Source organism: Callionymus lyra, chromosome 1, assembly GCF_982586985.1.
Source record: "Callionymus lyra chromosome 1, fCalLyr1.hap1.1, whole genome shotgun sequence".
Lineage (NCBI taxonomy): Eukaryota > Metazoa > Chordata > Actinopteri > Syngnathiformes > Callionymidae > Callionymus > Callionymus lyra.
In genome coordinates, this window is record NC_141818.1 from 34,515,978 (window position 1) to 34,539,399 (window position 23,422).

The 23,422-nt window shown below is 38.5% G+C and overlaps 2 protein-coding genes across 4 annotated transcripts in view; both read right to left on the reverse strand.

Moving 5' to 3' along the window:
• Positions 1-1,175: 1,175 nt before the first annotated feature.
• On the reverse strand, positions 1,176-17,032 carry dok7b (docking protein 7b). The gene is made up of 8 exons (XM_087786003.1): positions 16,956-17,032; positions 16,830-16,875; positions 16,476-16,564; positions 15,665-15,815; positions 14,631-14,831; positions 6,210-6,329; positions 2,529-2,639; positions 1,176-1,831 (listed from the first exon to the last, which is right to left on the reverse strand). Exons 1-8 carry the CDS (start codon positions 17,007-17,009, stop codon positions 1,176-1,178), a joined length of 1,428 nt encoding a protein of 475 aa, XP_087642129.1. The 5' UTR covers positions 17,010-17,032.
• Positions 17,033-21,791: 4,759 nt separating this feature from the next.
• Positions 21,792-23,422, reverse strand: part of rgs12b (regulator of G protein signaling 12b) — a 37,383-nt gene continuing 35,752 nt past the window's right edge. For 2 of the 3 annotated variants that reach the window (XM_087804166.1, XM_087804160.1), the window contains one exon: positions 23,206-23,417. In XM_087804166.1, coding sequence (XP_087660292.1) covers positions 23,355-23,417 — 63 coding nt within the window. In that variant the 3' untranslated portion in view covers positions 23,206-23,354. Of the gene's footprint in view, positions 23,418-23,422 lie in introns of all 3 variants that reach the window. The other variant, XM_087804150.1, reaches the window with a different exon arrangement.

The window sequence follows — 23,422 nt, forward strand, 5'->3', positions numbered from 1 at the left end:
GAAGCTACTTTTAGCTTTTTTACTTCGAAACTTTTCCAATCTTGAGAGGTCAAGAACTACTTTACCACGCAATTCCCGGGAGTGTGTGTGTGTGTGTGTGTGTGTGTGCTCAGGTGTGTGTGAAGAACACACACTATATTAACTCTGCAAACTTAAATATATTTTCTTGTTTAATCCACATATATGAGGGACTAGAAAATATATATAATTGAATTAATGTCACTAAAAAAATGTCGACATTAAAGTTTCTGAACATCTATCATTGGAGACGCTGGAAAGTTTGCTCTCACAACTTCTTCCAGAGCTCATCTTAGGAAATCCTCGCGAGGAATCGCTCAGGAACCCTCGGTTTATTAGATCCGGAAGATTGAACGCCGCCGAGGGCTTAACAAACACCGAGGGATCAGGAAGAATTAGGGAATGTAAATGTTGGCCGGGGAAATCAGAACTCTCAGGGGGAAACAAGTCGGGCATGGAGGCTCCATTTAATATCGTTTAAAGCGGCTTTTTATATCATCGTTTAGAGATGATGATGCCGGACCACGAGACGCTCGCTAAACACACGCAGCTGCAGTGATTAGTTCACTGAGAGGGAGTGAGACGAAGAGAGAGCGGCGTTCTAATACCGACCCCGGTGCATTCAATGAGTTAGAAAATGAGTTGGAAAGTTACTTTCTTTAGAGCAATTTTGGTTTAGAAATGTTACAAGTCCTACTGCTACGAACAAAAAAATAAATACTGCTACTTATGAATACTTATTTATGTAATTGTTTTAAGGAAATAACCGTCACGTAGAGAGAAAGAGAGAAAGTAAGAAGAAAGAAAACCCTGATACGAGTATGAATTGATACGAAGTACAATGTTATTAAACTTTTGTTTTCTATATTTTATTTTAACATAAAACATGTTAAATTATGTTTTTAAATGTTTTTTAAGAAGCAAGAAATGCAAAAGACACAGGAGGAAAGTTAAGTATATTAAGAGTAAAACTAGTAATGAATAGCTTGAAATAATTAGCTTTATCCTCATGTGGCCCCTGAGCCTTATTCTTGCCTGCACTGAATCAAACTGTTATTACGCAGTAATGAAACATGTAACTCATAAAACATTTTGTCAACAATTCTACTAAACTAAATTTAAATGTCTAATGTCGTCACGTAGATACAACAGTTCTGTCACCGGTTGTGTGTTATCTTCACAAATACCTCAGCGAAAGGGGTGTTGGTTCTCTCGGTGTCCAGAGGGGGCGCCCTCTCGCTGCCCCAGGAGCGCGAGGAGCTGATGGACCTCTGGCTCCTGGAGCGCTGGGACGCCTCCAGCACGCTCCGGGGCGTGTCGTAGTGCAGGCTGAGGACGCTGGGAACTCTGTACTCGTCACAGGGCGAGGCCGACGACGGGGGAGGAGGAGGCGAGGACGGCGGGGCCACTGGTAAGCTGAGGAAGGACCCGAACTCTTCTTCTTGACTCGTGATTTCCTGACTGGAGGAGACGCTTCCCGTGTGCGAAGACTGACTTCCCGAGACGTTCCCGATCCCGCTGTCCAGCGAGCTCTGCCTCCCGCTGTCGTGGAGGCCCCGCAGGTGGGAGGTCGGGGGTCGGGTCGCCGAGCCGCCGCCGCCCGCCACGTACAGCCGGTCGTCCGAGCAGGTCATGACCTTCAGGGGCGTGGAGGAGCCGGACGCCGTCTCGGAGGGAAGGTGGAGCCTGGACAACGGATCGGCCCAGAAGGGAAGTTTCTTGCCGTGGCTCGTCTCCGATTGGCTGGAGGAAGAGCTGGAGATGCTGCTGTGGTCGTCCCCGGCAACGGATGTGCTGCAGCTGTAGGTGGACGCTGTGGGGAAGAAAACACTTTTTTTATTAAATGCATTTTAACACGTAACAGAAAGATTTGTCTTTGCATGTACAGGTTTTGTTTCAGTTTTTTGTTTTTAGTCGAGACACTCAGAGTTTTAAAAAGTCTGAGCTTTCAAACTAAAACCTTTTCAGGTGTAAACAATTGATGAGAAACAATCCAGAAATTTAAAAAAAAAGAACATTTAACTCTATGTAGAAGTTAAAAAAACAAGATTTTCTTTTTTCAAAAGGAAATAAAAATGTCGCTACAATCATTCTAACGTTGATTTGTGGCTATAGATAAAAACACAAAATTTAACTCACAGTCTAAACCTCCCTTAAAAAAAAGGCACTGAAATATACTAGACAAAATATTTTATCAAACATTTAGCTTCATTTCTTTTTTTAACCTAAAATCAACAACGTCAACAACTATCAATTTGATCAAAAAGTAGAACAATTATTGGATGAATTATGATAAAAACATAAACAAAAAAACTGCAAGTATTGGGAAGATAAGAACTTCTAAAGGAGGATGAATCCAAGGTTGTTGCTTCCACTCGTGTGAAATGATCATAATTATGACTCAAACTCCTCCAGACTATGATTGATGACGGACAGCTCGTCAATCTCGATGTCACGGCGAGCGGGAAATATTTGATGCGTTTGTATCCGATCAGTCGCTGTCGTCGTACCTGAGCTGCTCGCCAGGCTGCACATGGACAACATGCTGAGCCTCTTCTCCAGCTCCGACGCCTCCTGGTCCAGGCGTTCTTCAGTCAAAACTGGATCTGCATGAGGAGCTCCTGGACCAACAAAGAAAATAATGAATTCATAAAAGTGACTATTATATTAGAGACAGTTTTATTTATTTATTTAAAATAATTTATTTCAACACTATTTGTAAAACATGTGAATGTGCCATTAAAATATGTCAAGACCAAAAGTAAAACTGATTAATCAAGACAGATAATAGCATGTGTGTCCAAGTTAACAGTGTTTCAAGGCATATGCATATAAAAAAGATTTATAATATATATATATATATATATATATATATATATATATATAATATAAATATATATTGACTAGCACATGTGAGCTGTATGTAAAAAAACAACCCTGTTTTAAACAACAATTCTTTGTTTTTACTCTTAAAAGAGAAGGATCAACATGGAACAGATAAATAATATATGTTTTCACAAAGATGTAAACCTTTTTCGTTGAATTTGAAAGTTTTTTATTAAATGTATTCCATTATTATTATTTTAAATCTCATTCATTAAGTAGGTGAACAAGTATGTGACTGACATTTTCCGAAAAAAGTATAAAAAAGAGGTAATATTAAATATTTAATTAGAAAAGAAGACGTGTATTGACATGTATACAACGTGTGTTGTTTATATTTTTCCCTCTGATTTAAAGAAAAAATCCTAAATGGAAAAAAGAGGAAATTTAATCTGTGCATTATAAAAAAAAAGAACTTTAAACAAATTAAAAAAAGTAAAAGGATCTTCAAAAATGATGAAAAGAAACTGAAAAAATAGAAATATATATATTTGTATATCGTTTAAATACAGGCTTTTTAAGGCTACATGTGTTATTGAGGTGGAAACTTCAGACGCCAACCACGGGAATTTTTTAAAAACAGCATTTTTCAAAGCAAGTTAAGAATCGCAATCATTGTCGATAAAATGGAATCAATGTGTGTTACTAGTCTAGCAAGTGTGTTTGGAAACAACTTGTGATATTACACCAGAAGACAAACAGTGTTGTAAATACGACCTCTCCCAGAGGAGGCGCCATAACCATTTAATATAAGATCAATGTAGCACTTCCTCTCCTAATGTCAGCGCTTTATTCACTGAGAAATGTGTGTGTGTGTGTGTGTGTGTGTGTGTGTGTGTGTGTGTGTGTGTGTGTGTGTGTGTGTGTGTGTGTGTGTGTGTGTGTGTGTGTGTGTGTGTGTGTGTGTGTGTGTGTGTGTTGGGGGTTTGTGTGAATGTGTGTCGAGGGTTGAGCCTCCAGGATCGCGGCCTCTGGACCAGCGAGGCCCCGGATGCCAAGTTTCCTCACTACGACGTCAGGTGTCGACTAACATTTGCTAACGCCGGCGCTATCTTTAGCCGCGGGCCCCTGCTGCCGGCAGGTTGGCACATTCGCAGAAGTTCAAGTTTAGCTGCTGCATGTTTCCTCTGGGATGTCTGGTGTGTTGATGGATTCCGAGCGTTGATCGCAGGAATAAATCAAACAGCGCTCGACCCGCTAAGGTCTGACGAGAACCACGGCCTCATATCGGAGTTAATTCCTCAGCTCTGACTTTTTTCTTTTTGGCGAAGAAACGAAAGTGAAGAAGTCCCTCGGTTGCCAAGGCGACAGCTTTAGACACCAATAAGATATTTTTGTTATTTTAGCTAAAGATCTCACTTTTTACCACCTCAAGAAAAATCCTGAACATATTGATGAAAGTATATCTTCGAATTTAACATTTAAAATAGTTTTTATGTTTATTAATGTCATTGTTTTTTTTTGCTTCAATAATTAATCTTTGTTTTTAAATTTTTAATTCAATAATTTTAGTATTAAAATATGTTTTTCCCATATTTTAATTCAACAATCTGAGTATTATCCGAATATAATTTATATTAAATATAAAAATGTTGATATCATTTCCCAACAGACAATAGCAAAGGAGTACAGCGCTAACTGAACTTTTAGCCAATCACGGGACACACAGGCGATCATGTGACCAAGTAGCTCTATTGGTCTGTTGGAACTATTGTAGCAATAATTATATACTGAATTTAAAAGGCCTCACATGAAAAACTATTTCATTTAATACATTTATTTTTAAATTATTGCAATAACAATATAAAACTATATGTGTAAAAGAAGAAAAAAGAACACAAACATTAATTAAAAAAAAACAGCATTTCATTAATAAACATTTTTTCAATTCAACCATTCAATATTCTGATGACACCGATATACATATTTAAAAACTGTAGGAAATTTTGAGGGTTCGATCTAGAGGTACAACATTTTTTTGTTTTTTTTCAGTGTATTCAGTATCCCCCAAAATACTCGTTAATAATAAGTTATACAAAACTGATTATCAACAAGAAAAAAATGTAAAAAACGTAATTTTAAAACTCAACAATACACCTTATAAGTACGAAGAATCTGATAGATTTTTTTTTATTTTATTGTTAAAGTCCACGGAAAACAAAAAAAGGAGAAAAAATTAATCAATACAAATATCAAAGAGAATTGTTTTTTTTACGTTTTGGTTCTATTAAGGTTCAGTAGAAAGAAAATTCTACACAGCAAACTTCCTGGTGGTCTAGTGGTTAAGGCTCAGGTCGATTTCTGGTCAGGAACAGACGTTTTTAATCCTATACTTTGTTTCTTTCATTTGTTTTTGTTTCGTAAAGTCATGTACAATTAGGCCCTTGGGGGAGGTATGGTCTGTCTCGGCGCTTTTGGATCTTAAATAATGTTAAAAGTTGCCAAAGAGTTGTTGGTTGAATGCCAGTGTATCGACCCATGTCATGAGCGCTCGTGTCTCACTCACTGTGTCTCCTCAACATGCCTCTGAAATTAGCTGCACATGTCAACAACACACGAGTCACACGCAAAGGCTGGACCCACTAATCCCCTGGACTGACCCGAGGGGCTGCAGAACGGGTGGTTCTGTATGCGTGACTCGACCCGGCGACCTCCGACTCAACAGTCGGTAAAGTTTGAGAGTCAAACGCAAAAGTGAATTACGGTTCGACAGGTGTCAGTCACCACAAATACACACATTTAAAGAATATAATAATAACGAAACCGATCTACTTTCTGTGGTCCATCTGGGGTCACGGAGTATTGGAAGGATTTGTTGTTTTACAATTCTTGAAAGTGATGTTATTTGTTTAATTGTATGTTGTGGTTTATAGGCTCCTTGGAGGTGGTATGCATCATCTCAGTGCTTACTCTACTGTTTTTAATGTGTTTTCAAGATCTAAACCACTTTCTTTTTCAAGCGATTGATTGTTTCACACTTAGACGTACGCTACGATATACACATAGTCAAAAACATGAACGAAGTTAGTTTTGAAAAACCACAGCCAACAAAAATCAAAGAGGAAATCACTAATTGATGAGTCAGCAGAAACAACGACGACCCCCATTAGCCACAAAATGTTATACAGTATGTGTTTGTTTTTTTAAATACAACATTAAAGATAATTGCAATAAGCTCAAAAAGGGGACAGCAGGGGGCAGTACTATGCAAACAAAAAAACACTGAAACTCCACCTTCAAAAGGTTCATGGATCCAGATGGTTATTTTTTTGTTAACTTCACCTCAAGAGAGACTGGAGTGTAAGTACCTGGCAGCACAGGCTGGAGTCCGTGCGGAAGTTTGCTCGGAGTGATTCCCCTGACGATGCAGTCGACCAAGAAGCTGATGTTCTCTCCTTCAGAGCAGGACAAGAAGAAGACGCCGGCCCCTGAGGGGAGAAACATCACAAGCTCTGTACGAACCGTCACTGAGGTGAGATGTTAAAAATTCTGGATCCATGCCGAGCGTCTGTCGAGTCCAAAAGAGGAAAAGACTTTTGAATAAAGGAATAGAAATGTAATGGAAAATCTTTCACAAAGAGCCGAGTAATGGTTCGACTCGCTGCATCTGATTGGGCGTTATCGATCACAACGCTCTTGTTCCTTCTGCTGAATCAGCACAAATATTAGTTCCTTTGACAAGGCCACAAAAGACCAAAAAAGCGTCTGCTGACACCGGATTATAACTTGCTAGAGCTGCAGCTTCAGAGTGAGGCAGAAAAAACAAGTAGGAAAATTGTTAAACAAATCCAGTTAAAGTTTTAGATTGTTTGGTTCAGTGTGATTCTAGTGCGCCCGCTTTACTGTATGTATGAGCCTATAATCATTTATTTTAATCTTATTATCAATATGTTAGTTTTCCATCCATCAATGTGTCACATTAACATCCATCCATATGTCAATTTAACATCAATCCATATGTCAATTTAACATCCATCCATATGTCAATTTAACATCCATCCATATGTCAATTTAACATCCATCCATATGTCAATTTAACATCCATCCATATGTCAATTTAACATCCATCCATATGTCAATTTAACATCCATCCATATGTCAATTTAACATCCATCCATATGTCAATTTAACATTCATCCATATGTCAATTTAACATCCATCCATATGTCAATTTAACATCCATCCATATGTCAATTTAACATCCATCCATATGTCAATTTAACATCAATCCATATGTCAATTTAACATCCATCCATATGTCAATTTAACATCCATCCATATGTCAATTTAACATCAATCCATATGTCAATTTAACATCCATCCATATGTCAATTTAACATCCATCCATATGTCAATTTAACATCCATCCATATGTCAATTTAACATCCATCCATATGTCAATTTAACATCCATCCATATGTCAATTTAACATCCATCCATATGTCAATTTAACATCCATCCATATGTCAATTTAACATTCATCCATATGTCAATTTAACATCCATCCATATGTCAATTTAACATCCATCCATATGTCAATTTAACATCCATCCATATGTCAATTTAACATCCATCCATATGTCAATTTAACATCCATCCATATGTCAATTTAACATCCATCCATATGTCAATTTAACATCCATCCATATGTCAATTTAACATCCATCCATATGTCAATTTAACATCCATCCATATGTCAATTTAACATCCATCCATATGTCAATTTAACATCCATCCATATGTCAATTTAACATCCATCCATATGTCAATTTAACATCCATCCATATGTCAATTTAACATCCATCCATATGTCAATTCAACATCCATCCATATGTCAATTTAACATCCATCCATATGTCAATTTAACATCCATCCATATGTCAATTTAACATCCATCCATATGTCAATTTAACATCCATCCATATGTCAATTTAACATCCATCCATATGTCAATTTAACATCCATCCATATGTCAATTTAACATTCATCCATATGTCAATTTAACATCCATCCATATGTCAATTTAACATCCATCCATATGTCAATTTAAAATCAATCCATATGTCAATTTAACATCCATCCATATGTCAATTTAACATCCATCCATATGTCAATTTAACATCCATCCATATATCAATTTAACATCCATCCATATGTCAATTTAACATCCATCCACATGTCAATTTAACATCCATCCATATGTCAATTTAACATCCATCCATATGTCAATTTAACATCCATCCATATGTCAATTTAACATCCATCCATATGTCAATTTAACATCCATCCATATGTCAATTTAACATCCATCCATATGTCAATTTAACATCCATCCATATGTCAATTTAAACTCCATCCATATGTCAATTTAACATCAATCCATATGTCAATTTAACATCCATCCATATGTCAATTTAACATCCATCCATATGTCAATTTAACATCCATCCATATGTCAATTTAATATCCATCCATATGTCAATTTAACATCCATCCATATGTCAATTTAACATCCATCCATATGTCAATTTAACATCCATCCATATGTCAATTTAACATCAATCCATATGTCAATTTAACATCAATCCATATGTCAATTTAACATCCATCCATATGTCAATTTAACATCTATCCATATGTCAATTTAACATCAATCCATATGTCAATTTAACATCCATCCATATGTCAATTTAACATCCATCCATATGTCAATTTAACATCAATCCATATGTCAATTTAACATCCATCCATATGTCAATTTAACATCAATCCATATGTCAATTTAACATCCATCCATATGTCAATTTAACATCCATCCATATGTCAATTTAACATCAATCCATATGTCAATTTAACATTCATCCATATGTCAATTTAACATCAATACATATGTCAATTTAACATCCATCCATATGTCAATTTAACATCCATCCATATGTCAATTTAACATCCAACCATATGTCAATTTAACATCCATCCATATGTCAATTTAACATCCATCCATATGTCAATTTAACATCAATCCATATGTCAATTTAACATCCATCCATATGTCAATTTAACATCCATCCATATGTCAATTTAACATCAATCCATATGTCAATTTAACATCCATCCATATGTCAATTTAACATCAATCCATATGTCAATTTAACATCCATCCATATGTCAATTTAACATCCATCCATATGTAAATTTTACATCAATCCATATGTCAATTTAACATCCATCCATATGTCAATTTAACATCTATCCATATGTCAATTTAACATCAATCCATATGTCAATTTAACATCAATCCATATGTCAATTTAACATCCATCCATATGTCAATTTAACATCCATCCATATGTCAATTTAACATTCATCCATATGTCAATTTAACATCCATCCATATGTCAATTTAACATCCATCCATATGTCAATTTAAAATCAATCCATATGTCAATTTAACATCCATCCATATGTCAATTTAACATCCATCCATATGTCAATTTAACATCCATCCATATATCAATTTAACATCCATCCATATGTCAATTTAACATCCATCCATATGTCAATTTAACATCCATCCATATGTCAATTTAACATCCATCCATATGTCAATTTAACATCCATCCATATGTCAATTTAACATCCATCCATATGTCAATTTAACATCCATCCATATGTCAATTTAACATCCATCCATATGTCAATTTAACATCCATCCATATGTCAATTTAAACTCCATCCATATGTCAATTTAACATCAATCCATATGTCAATTTAACATCCATCCATATGTCAATTTAACATCCATCCATATGTCAATTTAACATCCATCCATATGTCAATTTAATATCCATCCATATGTCAATTTAACATCCATCCATATGTCAATTTAACATCCATCCATATGTCAATTTAACATCCATCCATATGTCAATTTAACATCAATCCATATGTCAATTTAACATCAATCCATATGTCAATTTAACATCCATCCATATGTCAATTTAACATCTATCCATATGTCAATTTAACATCAATCCATATGTCAATTTAACATCCATCCATATGTCAATTTAACATCCATCCATATGTCAATTTAACATCAATCCATATGTCAATTTAACATCCATCCATATGTCAATTTAACATCAATCCATATGTCAATTTAACATCCATCCATATGTCAATTTAACATCCATCCATATGTCAATTTAACATCAATCCATATGTCAATTTAACATTCATCCATATGTCAATTTAACATCAATACATATGTCAATTTAACATCCATCCATATGTCAATTTAACATCCATCCATATGTCAATTTAACATCCAACCATATGTCAATTTAACATCCATCCATATGTCAATTTAACATCCATCCATATGTCAATTTAACATCAATCCATATGTCAATTTAACATCCATCCATATGTCAATTTAACATCCATCCATATGTCAATTTAACATCAATCCATATGTCAATTTAACATCCATCCATATGTCAATTTAACATCAATCCATATGTCAATTTAACATCCATCCATATGTCAATTTAACATCCATCCATATGTAAATTTTACATCAATCCATATGTCAATTTAACATCCATCCATATGTCAATTTAACATCTATCCATATGTCAATTTAACATCAATCCATATGTCAATTTAACATCAATCCATATGTCAATTTAACATCCATCCATATGTCAATTTAACATCCATCCATATGTCAATTTAACATCCATCCATATGTCAATTTAACATCCATCCATATGTCAATTTAACATCCATCCATATGTCAATTTAACATCTATCCATATGTCAATTTAACATCAATCCATATGTCAATTTAACATCCATCCATATGTCAATTTAACATCTATCCATATGTCAATTTAACATCCATCCATATGTCAATTTAACATCCATCCATATGTCAATTTAACATCCATCCATATGTCAATTTAACATCAATCCATATGTCAATTTAACATCAATCCATATGTCAATTTAACATCCATCCATATGTCAATTTAACATCAATCCATATGTCAATTTAACATCCATCCATATGTCAATTTAACATCAATCCATATGTCAATTTAACATCAATCCATATGTCAATTTAACATCCATCCATATGTCAATTTAACATCAATCCATATGTCAATTTAACATCAATCCATATGTCAATTTAACATCCATCCATATGTCAATTTAACATCCATCCATATGTCAATTTAACATCAATCCATATGTCAATTTAACATCCATCCATATGTCAATTTAACATCCATCCATATGTCAATTTTACATCAATCCATATGTCAATTTAACATCAATCCATATGTCAATTTTACATCCATCCATATGTCAATTTAACATCCATCCATATGTCAATTTAACATCCATCCATATGTCAATTTAACATCCATCCATATGTCAATTTAACATCCATCCATATGTCAATTTTACATCCATCCATATTTCAATTTTACATCCATCCATATGTAAATTTTATATCCATCCATATGTCAATTTTATATCCATCCATATGTCAATTTTACATCTAACAATATGTCAATATTACATCAATCATTCATCTATATGTCAATTTAATTGTACATTTTAGTCTTAAAACTCCACTAAAATAGGTCAATTGTCGGGAGTCACTTGTATGGCCTCTCACTGCTGCTGCTTCAGAAGCAAAAACACTAATATAAATGTTTTTATTGTGAAAAATTCAAATCGTAATTAACAGTAATCAAGCGCATTATGGATATATCCACTTTATAGTAGTAGTATCACCAGGTGTCGGGCGGCCAATCGGACAAGCTAAAGGTGGGTTAGATGTTGTGCGCTGTCATGTTCCTGGAAAGGCAGGAACAGACACACAGGTACATGTCTGCTGACGTTGTGAGGACCTTTCAAACAGCTGCTGTCTCTTATTAAAAGAGGAGAAGAGCACTTCAGTTGTAAATGGGTTCCGTTTAAATAACGTTTGACCGGCTGCCTTTGACATTCGTGGGTTTTGAGGAAAGATGTCAGTCGTTCTTTTAGCAGAAAACATTCCATCAAAGTGTGTGTATTTGTGTGTGTCATTTTGTGGAACTTTTTGACAACTCTCCAGCGTGTGCGTCAGAATATGTGTGTGTGAGCGTCCTGGCGGGCGGCGGGCGAACACGTGTGAACCCCGATAAGCCCGTAAATATCTGCCGAGCTAAGACGTCGGCTCCTCTCCAAACATCCTCCATTACAGAACACACTGACCTCATTTACACCCGAGCCAGAGTTGAACCGGCAACTGGCAGGTCTTGGCACACACCAGCAACACAACATGGAGTCTGAAGTCTCCACAACACACACGCCTCCTTGAGAAGGTTACACAACTTTGAAATTTAAAAATTGTTCACTTAATAAAAACAGTTCAAACTATCTATCTATCTATCTATCTATCTATCTATGCATCTATCCATCCATCTTTCCATCAATCCATACATCCATCTATCTATCTATCTATCTATCTATCTATCTATCTATCTATCTATCTATCTATCTATCTATCTATCTATCTATCTATCTATCTATCTATCTATCTATCTATCTATCTATCTATCTATCTATCTATCTATCTATCTATCTATCTATCTATCTATCTATCTATCTATCTATCTATCCATCTATCTATCTATCTATCTATCTATCTTTCCATCTATCTATCCATCTATCCATCTATCCATCTATCCATCTATCCATCTATCCATCTATCCATCTATCCATCTATCCGTCTATACATCTTTCTATCCATCACTCATTTCCCTCCATCAGTTAATCTATACTTTCATTCATCGGTCGATTTCTTCGTCGATCTATTCATCTATTTATCTATTTATCCATTCCTTCATCTATATAAACATTTTCTATCCATTCTATCTATTCATGTGTCTATTCATTCATCCATCAATCCATTCGTTTATACATCCATGAATTTATTCATCAATACATCTATCAGTTTATCTATCCATTCAGTAATGTATCCTTTCATCATTACATCTGTAATGTTTCCATTCATCAATCTATCAATCCATTTCTTTATCCATCCTTCAATTCATCCATCCATCTATATGTCAATTTCTTCATCCATCCATCCATCCATCAATTAATTATCCATCGTTATGTCAATATTTCAATCCACCAGTCTATCCATTATTCACCTTTTTCTCTTTTATTTTCATCTTTTCATATGTAAACTTTCCATCCATCCATTTATCTACTCATTTATCGATGAATCATTTTTTTCCATCCATCCATTCATTCATTAATCTATAATTTGGTTATCTATCAATCCATCATTCGTCCATCAATTTATCCATCTATCCTTTTATATGTACATTTTACTTTCATTGGTTAATCTATCCTTTCATTCATCTGTCGATTTTTTTTCATCCATCTGTTCATCAATTTAGTTCCATGCCTCATTTTCGGTCCATTCTATATGTTCATATGTCTATTCATTCATCCATCAATCCATTCATTTATCCATCCATTCATCAATTTATCCTTTCATCTTTACATATGTAATGTTCCCATCCATCCATCCAACCATTCATCTATCAATCAATTTCTTTATCCATCCATCAATTCATCATCATGTGTCAATTTTCCATCCAATCTATCACCTATAGGTTAACTTTTCTATCCATCTATCAGTCTATTTTTCCATCAATCCCTTTGTATGTAAAATTACCATCCATCAATTTATCTACTCATTTATCGATCTATCAATTTTTCCATCCATCCATTCACCTATCATTCGATCCATCAAGCCATCATCCATCCATCTATTTATTAATACATCCATCAATTCAACCATACTTTCATACATATTTACATTTTCCATTCATCCATCCATCCATTCTTCCACCCAGCCCTTCCATCAGTTAACCAAGCATCTATCCATCCATACATCTGTTCATCCATCATTCACAGGAGGGTTATGGGATGGACTGAGGGTTTGTTTCCCTGCAGAAACGAGCAGATCCATGTTTCCCCAAACTAGCCTGACAGACAGATGAGCGTCTGACGGGATCTTCTCAAATACAAATAAACATGTCGAACGCGAAACTAAGACGCGGCTTAATCTTTGTGTCCAGTCAGGAACGACAGCAGCATCGTTGACTCTCTAATCTGTCTGTCAGCCTCGGTCGCTGCAGGGTGATGTGCGCACGAGTCCGGACTGAAGAATGCCATCGGCTGCGCTGCGGCGAGAGAAAGCTTTTAAATGGCCGAATGTATTTATAGACGTTTGCTGAAACCGAGACTCCAAGTTATCCCTGCTGGAGCCACAGCCTACTTTCTGAGAAGAACACAAGTCATTCTCAGGTGCAGGGCCGTGTCTAGGCAGGGGCAAGAGGGGGCCTGGCCCCCTCAAATAAATGTTGTGACCCCTCAAACTTACATGTAAGTAAGTAAGTAACAGCACAATGCCCCCTCTAGATTTGTGGCTGCCCCCTCATGCCTGTCTAGACCCGGCCCTGCTCAGGTGTGAGGAACGACTCGAGGGTCGTTCGGGTACAAAACAGCCGAGTCATCAGAAAAAAACATGCATCTTAGAATCTCGATTTCACTCGTGTCAAGAAGGATGTTTTTCTTCTCGTGTCTGAACTTGTTCTGGTCGTCAAGAAGCTCATTCTCTAAATGAAAATGTTTAAAGCGAGCAAACTCACAGTATCCGCAGCGAGTCCCGCCCTCGAACACGAACCCGTTGGGCACGGCGCCGTAGCGTCGCAGCGCCGACAACTTCCAGTAGCCGAAGACGATGGGGGGGAGGCTCCGGCTGAGGGTCAGCAGGTTGTTGCACAGGTGGAGCGTGGCGGGTCCACTCTGCAGTTTGGTACCGGACTCCACGTTGATGCTGAAGCTGTGGACTGAAGCGCGAGAGAGTTTGAGGAAATAATTTCTTCACGACCTGATGGTAACTGAATATTCTCGAGCATCAGCAGAAGTTCTTAAAAAAAAATACATTCATCAGAAATAAGTAATGGATCATTTAGTTTGAAATTTGGATTTATTGAATAAATCAAAGGATTTGTTAAATAGTTGAAACCTTGATTATGGTTAAATGATGCGTTCAGGTACTTTAATAGTAAATAATACTAAATTTAACTTGTGACACAATAACACCTAAAATTGTTCAGTTATTGTTCATCAAGTCAAACTTATAAGTCGGTTTTCTTCTTTAAAAATGACCTTTAAGTGCAACAAGAGCAATAACATCAATCTAAATTTTCACACATAAAGTGTATTTTCAAAACATGTTTTCATGGAAATTAGCATCATGGTTAGCATCACAATTATTAGCATAACTTTTTTTTTGCTCCACAAATCTTAGCTGCCTTTATTTCAGGTCAAAACAAATAATTGTAAATGCCTGGATTAGCAGTTTGTTAAAACCATGTGACTTATGGGGGAATTTCGCACACACGTTACATGGTATCAGAAGTGGGATCAACGATGTTGTTGACAAACAAACTCCTCATATACATTCAGAAGAAAAAGATCTACTGCCAGAAGGTATTCGAAACTTTGTCAGATGCGATTTTCAGATGTAAATACACAGAGTTATTTTAGTTATATTGTGTCAGAAACAATGAACTCTGTAGTCCTTTCCAGAGTGTCCACACTGAAGCTCCACGACAGCCTCTTCACGGTATCGTGATGACCGTCAATAAAGCAGCAGGGCTCCGGAGAAGAAACCAACCTTCTCCGAGGCTGTATCGAAGTCGACCGCTCCAGGCTTGGAGTGCGTCTCGATTGCGGAAGCCCAGGATGAGAGTGTTTGCGAGGCAGAGGACGGAGAGCGTGAAGCAGACGCCGTCGTAGCCCGGGCCGGCTTCAACGCCGCAGATCCCCTGATACAGAAACAAATTGACTTTTTTTTTAATGACATTTTCTGATGTATCGTGAAAACACAGTGAAAGATATTGTATTAATGTCAGGTGCGGATTTGTAGAAAACTTTAAAGTATTATGGGATTAGCGTTGAAGGTAGCGTGAGATAGCACAGGCTCAATTTTCATTAGCATTGCACGGGGAAAAAATGGTGTTGGAAAAAAACCCATAAATAATATCATGAAAAAAACTAATTTCTTTATGTTTTCTTTTAAAATGACGATTCAATTACATCAATTAAATAAAAAAACATTTATTTATTTCACAAATTCATCAAAAAGTTAAAATAAACAACGCCACTTGTGAAAGGAAACTTTTCAAGCAGTTTACTTGAGAAAATATATTAAGCGTTAACAGGATTTTTCGCGGCTCTAGCAAAAAAACTACTAAAAATTCAATGTTGAGCTTGTTTTTAGCTCTGTTAGGCCACGTGAAATGACACGGCAAGTTTTACAGGAAGTTGAGACACGTGATTAAAAATTAATGTTCTAGTAAAACAAAAAAGGGCTTTAATATTAGTTTTTTACTAGTTTGTCTTTTGTCGGTCAACACCGACAGTCACTGGAATAAAAAAAAGGGATTTTAAGTGTTGACACAAAAAGAACCAAAACCAACTTTTACCTCCAGAGTCAGAACGAGTGGATCCTTCCGTCCAAAAACCTTCTGCTTCCCTTTCTTCTTGTCCTTGTACACCAGCACAGACAGACAGTCTTGGAACACACACACACACACAGATGACTTGAATATTAGAAAAAAAACAGTTTTCAACCAAAGATACTTCACTCAAAAGGTGAGGTAAATGTTAAAATCTGATATAATTTAATAATGAACTGCTCAAAAACACATCATTATGTATTTAAAAATACATTTACCGCTCTAAACACAGAATCTCAACAAGCTCTCGTGTGAAAAGTTCCACGTGAGGAGTTCATGAAAGTTTCATTCAACTTGAAACTCTTAAATAAATAGTTGTACCTGCAACTGGAGAAGGTTTCTGGACCACGACCCAGCGCGACTTCCACTGTGGGAGAATTCAAGTATTCAGTCGTCAAGTCTCCTCGTTCACAGCAAGTTAAAAAAAAAGAAGAACAGGAAAATCACCTTCTTTCCATCTCGGAACTTGACTTGCCCCTCCGACACGACTGTGTCCGTCATCTTCTGACATGGTTCCGAGCAGCTGTGTGTGCAACTGTGTGTGAGTGTATGACACCCCCCTCCCTCACCCCCTCACCCCGGACCACCCTCCCTTTTCACGTCTGCAGACAGGGTTTCAAAATAGCCTCCCCTCTCCCGCCCCTCCCCTCATGGAGAGCAGTTGCCCCCCTGAAGCTCATTGTGGAGATGATTTGATTAAGAAGAACAACTGTCGGGACTTTCACTTAACTGGTCTGAGCTCGGGCATTAGAGACGATCAACGAAGACCAACTCTGTCTCTCGGAAATCCCCCCCATGATCCTTCAAGGTTGTCTTCAAAACAGAGATCAGGGAGGATGTTAAGGAAAATACTTAACAATAGAATTTTGTGTTGGATGTGTCGGCGTCACGGAGGCAGCGGTCGGAGCGAAGAGCTCCAGACTCTTCTCGTAAATCACTGTCGGGCCTTCTGGGAGCAAACTCTCACCAGCCGGTTCCGGACCGACCCAAGGTTTTCCCTCCCGATCGGACAGGCCCAGACGCTTCCTGAAAAAAATATGCCAGAACCACCTCAACCGGTCCATGTGTAGGACTCGGCTCTACTCTGAGTCTCTCCTGAACGACCGGTCACACCTTTCGTAACAATCAAAACATATGTGAATTCAAAGTATAAATCTGTAACGCCTACATGTTCTCGCTCTTACGAAGACACTGTTGTTTTTAGGTGGGACCTCAGAGAGTAGATTATATGACTCAAACGCATGCGGGAGCCAAGGTCTCACGCACAAATGTTCTTAATCATTTCAGTATGGTTTTTGTGATAGTTGTGATGTTACCACATGATGCAAAGAAACTTAAAGTTACTACTATTATCGCGATTATATATATGTCAATTTAAACAGCGCAAGTGACTAACAGCGCCACCTGCAGTCCAAATGTATCACCTGGCAACTATTTATTTATTTATTTTTAATCTAGACTGTATATTCCCAAGGAAATCACACAAATAATAATAATATCAAATTGAAAACATTGTATCAAAAGAAAAATAATAAGTTAAAATGTATGGAAGTGTATCATCAGAATATTGAACATTTCAAATGATGGCACTAAAAAAACAACATCCATCGCTTATAAATAGCTACGAATTATGATAATAATTATTTAAAGATATTATTTTTGAATTAATGGAATTAAAATATGAGATGAGATGTTAAAAAAAAACATTCGTATTTTAAAATCCACTTCTTAACAACAAATGAAACCATTCAATCTTTTAAATGTTTAAACACAGATTAAAATGTAAAACTTTCATTTGAGATGTTAAATTCAACCTTTAAACATCCTGATGTACTTCCATACAAACGATCTCTTTGTTGTATATAATGTAACTATTTTATAAACGTTTTATTATTTTATCCAGTGCCAATGAAGGCGTTGATTCAAGTTTTCTAATGAAAAATGGTTTCAGTTGGTTTGAATATAAAAAGTCACCACTAGGTGTCAGGCTGTCATTTAAAATCATGTTTGTTTTTTTATTTTACAGAAAAGAAGCCTCTTCACAAGAACTTCTTGTTGTTCCCATGGCAACGACACAGAGGAGTTGGTGTCGTCGAGTGCGACGGACGGAAGCAGCTGCGGAACCTTCCGGCTGCTCGAGCGAGCGCCTCACACGAATGTGGCCTTCAGCGGGCTCCTGTGCGTCTGACCTTTGACCTCGGCCTGCTCCGACCGTCTCCTGGCCGCCACCATGGAGGGGTCGTCCGACGTCTGGTAGACCCCCGACCTCGTCCTGCCGCCGCGGCGCCTCAGCTCCGAGGCCACGCCTTCCCACCTCCTGTCGAGCTCCGACCCCTGAGAGCCCCGTCCGACCCGCCGGGCGTCCTCGGGGCCCGCGTCCAGCCGGTCCACGTCCAGCACCTGCTTGGCAGGTCGACGGCTCGAGCGCGACGAAGGCGACTTGGATCTGCGTCGAGAGCGCGCCGAGGGTCTGGGAGGACGTGGAGGCGAGGAGGACGTCCTTCTGTTAGGGACCCCTGCTCCACCCTCCGTCCCCCTCCACCTGTCTCGGTCTCGTCCTGAGGAGAAACGTGCCACTGAGAGGACGAAACGACACTCGCTGTCACGGCAACACACGCCACACGCCAACGCCACACGTGTCACGTGAAGTGACGATCCACATGCAGAGAGAGGTGTCGGGCAGTCATGTGTCTCGACTTCCTGTAGAACTTCAGGCAAGTACAAAACAAGTGGGCCGCCGTGTAATTTCACGAGGCCCGACAAGAGCTAAAAACAAGCTCAAAATGGAATTGATCCTCTTTTCTTATCCACCATAAAGACAAAGGCCCTGAACACATTGTAGTACACATGCAAGGCCTGTGTGTGGCGCTATACTGCTCTTGATGCCTCAAAAAAAAAAAAAATTGAAAAAATATTGAAATTTTGTTTTCTGACTTTTCCTCCCACAGTCCAAAACCATACAGAGGTTGATTGAGAAAATTGTCTGGAGTCCTGTCCAGGGTGTCCCCCTTCCCCTATACCAGCCCCCATAAAGGGATAAACAGTGGGAAATGAACAAAGGATTTTTTTATCATTTTAAAATATATAATGAACCAATTTTTTTATATACAATATATAAACACATTTGGAAAAAAAAAAACTTTTATATGAGACTTCCTTTTTTAAAGTTACATCAAAAAACTAACACACATGTACGTTGATTTTATACAGAATGAATTAGATTTTTTTTACTCATTTACTTTTGCTTGATGGGGGCCATCAAGCAAAAGTAAATGAGTTGTCGTGAGTTACAACTGCCACTGTATCAAACGTGGCCCCTGAGGAAAGTTCATCGACCACCTCTGATCTTAAAAAAAGAGATTCTAAACAAATCCAGGGAAGAAAGGAACATTTGTTTGATGGTCCGTACGCGTGACAACTGTTGAAGCTGTGGTTCGACCAACAAGTGTCTCACTGTTCATTACAATGAAAGACTCGTCTGAAGATTTTCAGTCGTTCCGATAATTTGCTTTATCGATTATAAAATTTTTATTCAAATAATCTGAGCGTTTGAAACACTGTTGTGTGAATAAATGACCAAAAGGTAACACAACGGTTGTGTCCCTAAAGAGGCGCACAACGAAGAATCCAACTTCCAGACTCGAGCAGGAGATGGAGCCAACTGTATCGAGGCTCCGGCGCCCCCGCCCGGGGTTTGGAGTCGGCCAGTGAATGTGGGCACCGGTCCCAGAAATGAGGCCCTTAATTGAAAATAAACCAGTTCGGCCAAAGTGTCGCAGGATTTCCCATCAAATTACCGCACGAGCCTCACGCCTCGCGGCCTTCAGAGGGACTTCTAGAAGCTTCTTCTCCGTCCATCTATTTATTGTGTTGCGAAGGTGCGGCTTTAGATCTGATCCAGATTCTCACACAAGGTGGTTTACATATTTTGTGGGTCAGAGACAGAGGACGGTTTTGTTTGGGGGCCTTTTCAAAGAGCCCAGCGTGACTCGCCGAGCAGAAGAGAATCCATGCATATCTAACAGCCTGGTCCCCACTTAGGCCTTTGTACCCCGAAAACAAAGAGTTGTCCCACAGACACGGTGTGAAGGACATCAGCGGATACTTTTGCCAAACTCTCTCCACATTTTTTTCAATTAAAAAAAGACACTTTGACGATACAAACCTTAAGAGATGAATTCATTCATGAAAAACATGTTTAGTCCTGCTAAGTTTCCTCTTAAACTAGCTGGAAGATCCAGTTCTGAGCTCAATGGAGCGGATGTCATGAAGGACCGAATCGATTCTTTCATAAAGAAACCATGTGTGTGTTTAGATACTCACCGTCGCCACCTGAAGACGAACATGTTCACTTCACTTTCACTTCGTACTGTTTTCGGAATGCAAGTTACCGCGAGTAAAGAGATTTTTTTCAACTAAGTGTTGGGATTATTTTCAGAGTAATATCTTACTTTTTTAGAGTTACGGACAAAAACGTTTGTTCATTTTAATGTAGCGACTAACTTCAGTTGTATTCCTCTTCCTCCAAAAAACACACTTAAAAACATCCAAACACCTTCATACTGTTCGTCTGTAACGTCCTCTTGTATCGAAGCCTCGATGAGAAGAATTGTTCCAAGAAGAAAAGTAAAGTCTATACTTTACGCTCGTTTGTGGCAGACATTTATAGAACAAGTGATATAAACCGTAAAGTACTCCTAAAGTACTCTGGGTAAATATATCGCGAGCGCTCCCAGAGCGAATACAGTGTACTGTCTACACAGCATCTTTTTGGATGAAGATGAAGACAACTGAGCATCAGTAGCTACTTTAAAATAAACATTTTTTTTGTCTATGACTCTCTAGAGTCAAAAAACCTAAATTACTCTAAAAAGAATCCCAACCATTAACATGAGGGTGAGTAGAAAATGATGGAAGTTTGAATTTTTGGGTGAACTATCACTTTAGCATCACAGGCTAGTTTAAGATAGCACTCTGCCATTTTGACTTTTCACTAGCTTTAGACCCCTCTAGAAGACTGACCTAGAATCATTCAATACATTCATACAATTCATTCTACTGTCCTGTCTACGAACACGAAGGCAAACCATTCACTAATGAATGAGAGAAATGTAATATAATGGAAAACTCTGAGGGCTCTGGACTATCCTAGCGACTTCAGTTTCCTATACAATCTGAATTACACGCACTTCTTTTGGGTACTTTTCTAAAATAAACTATTAAATTGTGAGAAAAGTAAGCGCTCACAAGGCAGGTGAGACAGAGAAAAAGAAAAAGAAGAGAACATTTTAACCTCCAACATTTATTTATATGTACAAACAGCATATAGAGAACACAACACAACGGGGGGCGGGGTTTAAGGGGTATTGGCGGTGCTGTAATTGACTATAGCAACACTGTTTTTTTTACAATCTTGACTATGTACAAATAAACACTGTTAACTCGTACAGTACAGGTAAATCATAAATTAATGTGTTCTCAGGACTATTGGACACAGAATCCAAAGTTGTGCTAGAAATGTCTATCTGGGTGTGAAGCTGCGGATTAATTACAAACTCCTACGGTGCTGCTCATTCGCCAACAAGGAGATTCTACCAGCTGCGTTTGCCGAGAGCCGCTTGACGGAATGACGAAATATTTTTTAAAAAATGAAACGTGTCTACTTACCAAACTTCTTATAGACCTTCATGGACATCTTAAACCATTTAAAGGAAGGGTAGGTGTTCTTGGAAAACAGTCGAGGCTAATTAAATGGTGGGAAGTGTTGCACTTTTTTTTCCAGATTAAGGGATGTTTTGACAATAAATAATGCAACGAAACAACTTTCGACAGTCGTCAGCCTGGACATGAACATGCCATGAATAAATAATGTAAATATTGAAGAAATTAAATTTTTGATTTGCTTATTTTACTGCGGAAAAACAGTCGAGAGGCAGAGGCGACAAGAGGCTGTGAAGAGAGTAAATATGTGCCTTCAAAGATGTTACACAGATGCATCGAGCAGGGCTTCTATACGTTCCTGCCGTTGAACTGACAAATCAGAAATAAGGAGTATGAATGAGCCACGTGGAGGGCTAAAGTGCTTCGAGAAGATTCTGTACAACGAGGACTGTATAGTCCTTTAGGACGCCGATGGTGGTCCGGCTCTCTCGGCATCAAGACCACAACCCACAGCAAACCCCGGACACAAGAGCACAACACGCAGGGAAAGTCTGCGGCCAATGCATCCAATAATCATCTCTGGTATGTTGTGATCAAACCTCTTTATACGAGAAGTATTTCTGGATGCATCGGGGCGGCGGGAAGGTCTGGAGGAGATTCACTCGAGAGGTCCCGGGGCGAAGAGAAAGGGTCACACAGGGGAAGTACCTGAACTTGGTCGACCGTCCTGCGCTCGCTGTTGGGATTTGCAGGTCAGAGGTGACGGGGTGACGTAGTTCAGACAGGGGCTGTTAATGTCCGCCTCGCCCACCAGAGTGAGGTCCGACAGCGTGTCTTCCTCCAGCATCTGGCCCGACTCCCCCCGCCCTCGGTCCTCCTGGTTGGAGTGGATGGGGGAGATGGTTCCGGGGAACGCCGGTCTGCCGTTCCTCCCCCCCCGGCTCACAGAGTCCAGACTGTGGGACTGATGGCTCGAGTTTAGCGAATGGTTTCTTCCTCCTCCTCGCTCGCCGCTGCAGTTCGCCTTATCGCCCTGGCAACCGCCGCTCGGGAAGCTGCCGTTGTTAGGGTTGTGGGAATTCGGGGTGGAGCAACCGGGCCCGGCGTGGTAGGGAGGGGGCGGCGCCTGCTTCGTCGCCACGGGCGACAGGCGCAAAAAGTCCGGGAGCTGCAGGTCGCTTTTGTTCAGCAGGCCTCGCTGGTCGTCGGCTCGGTTGCTCTGAGCTTTGGATATGAGGTCGAAGAACTCTGCT

Bases quoted from the DNA above. Each gene is read 5' to 3' on its own strand.
- dok7b (XM_087786003.1), bottom strand. From the start codon at position 17,009: ATGACGGACACAGTCGTGTCGGAGGGGCAAGTCAAGTTCCGAGATGGA. The intron at 16,876-16,955 runs GTGATTTTCCTG...ATTCTCCCACAG, and splicing joins AGTTCCGAGATGGAAAGAAG to TGGAAGTCGCGCTGGGTCGT. The intron at 1,832-2,528 runs GTACGACGACAG...TCTTCCCCACAG, and splicing joins CAGCCTGGCGAGCAGCTCAG to CGTCCACCTACAGCTGCAGC.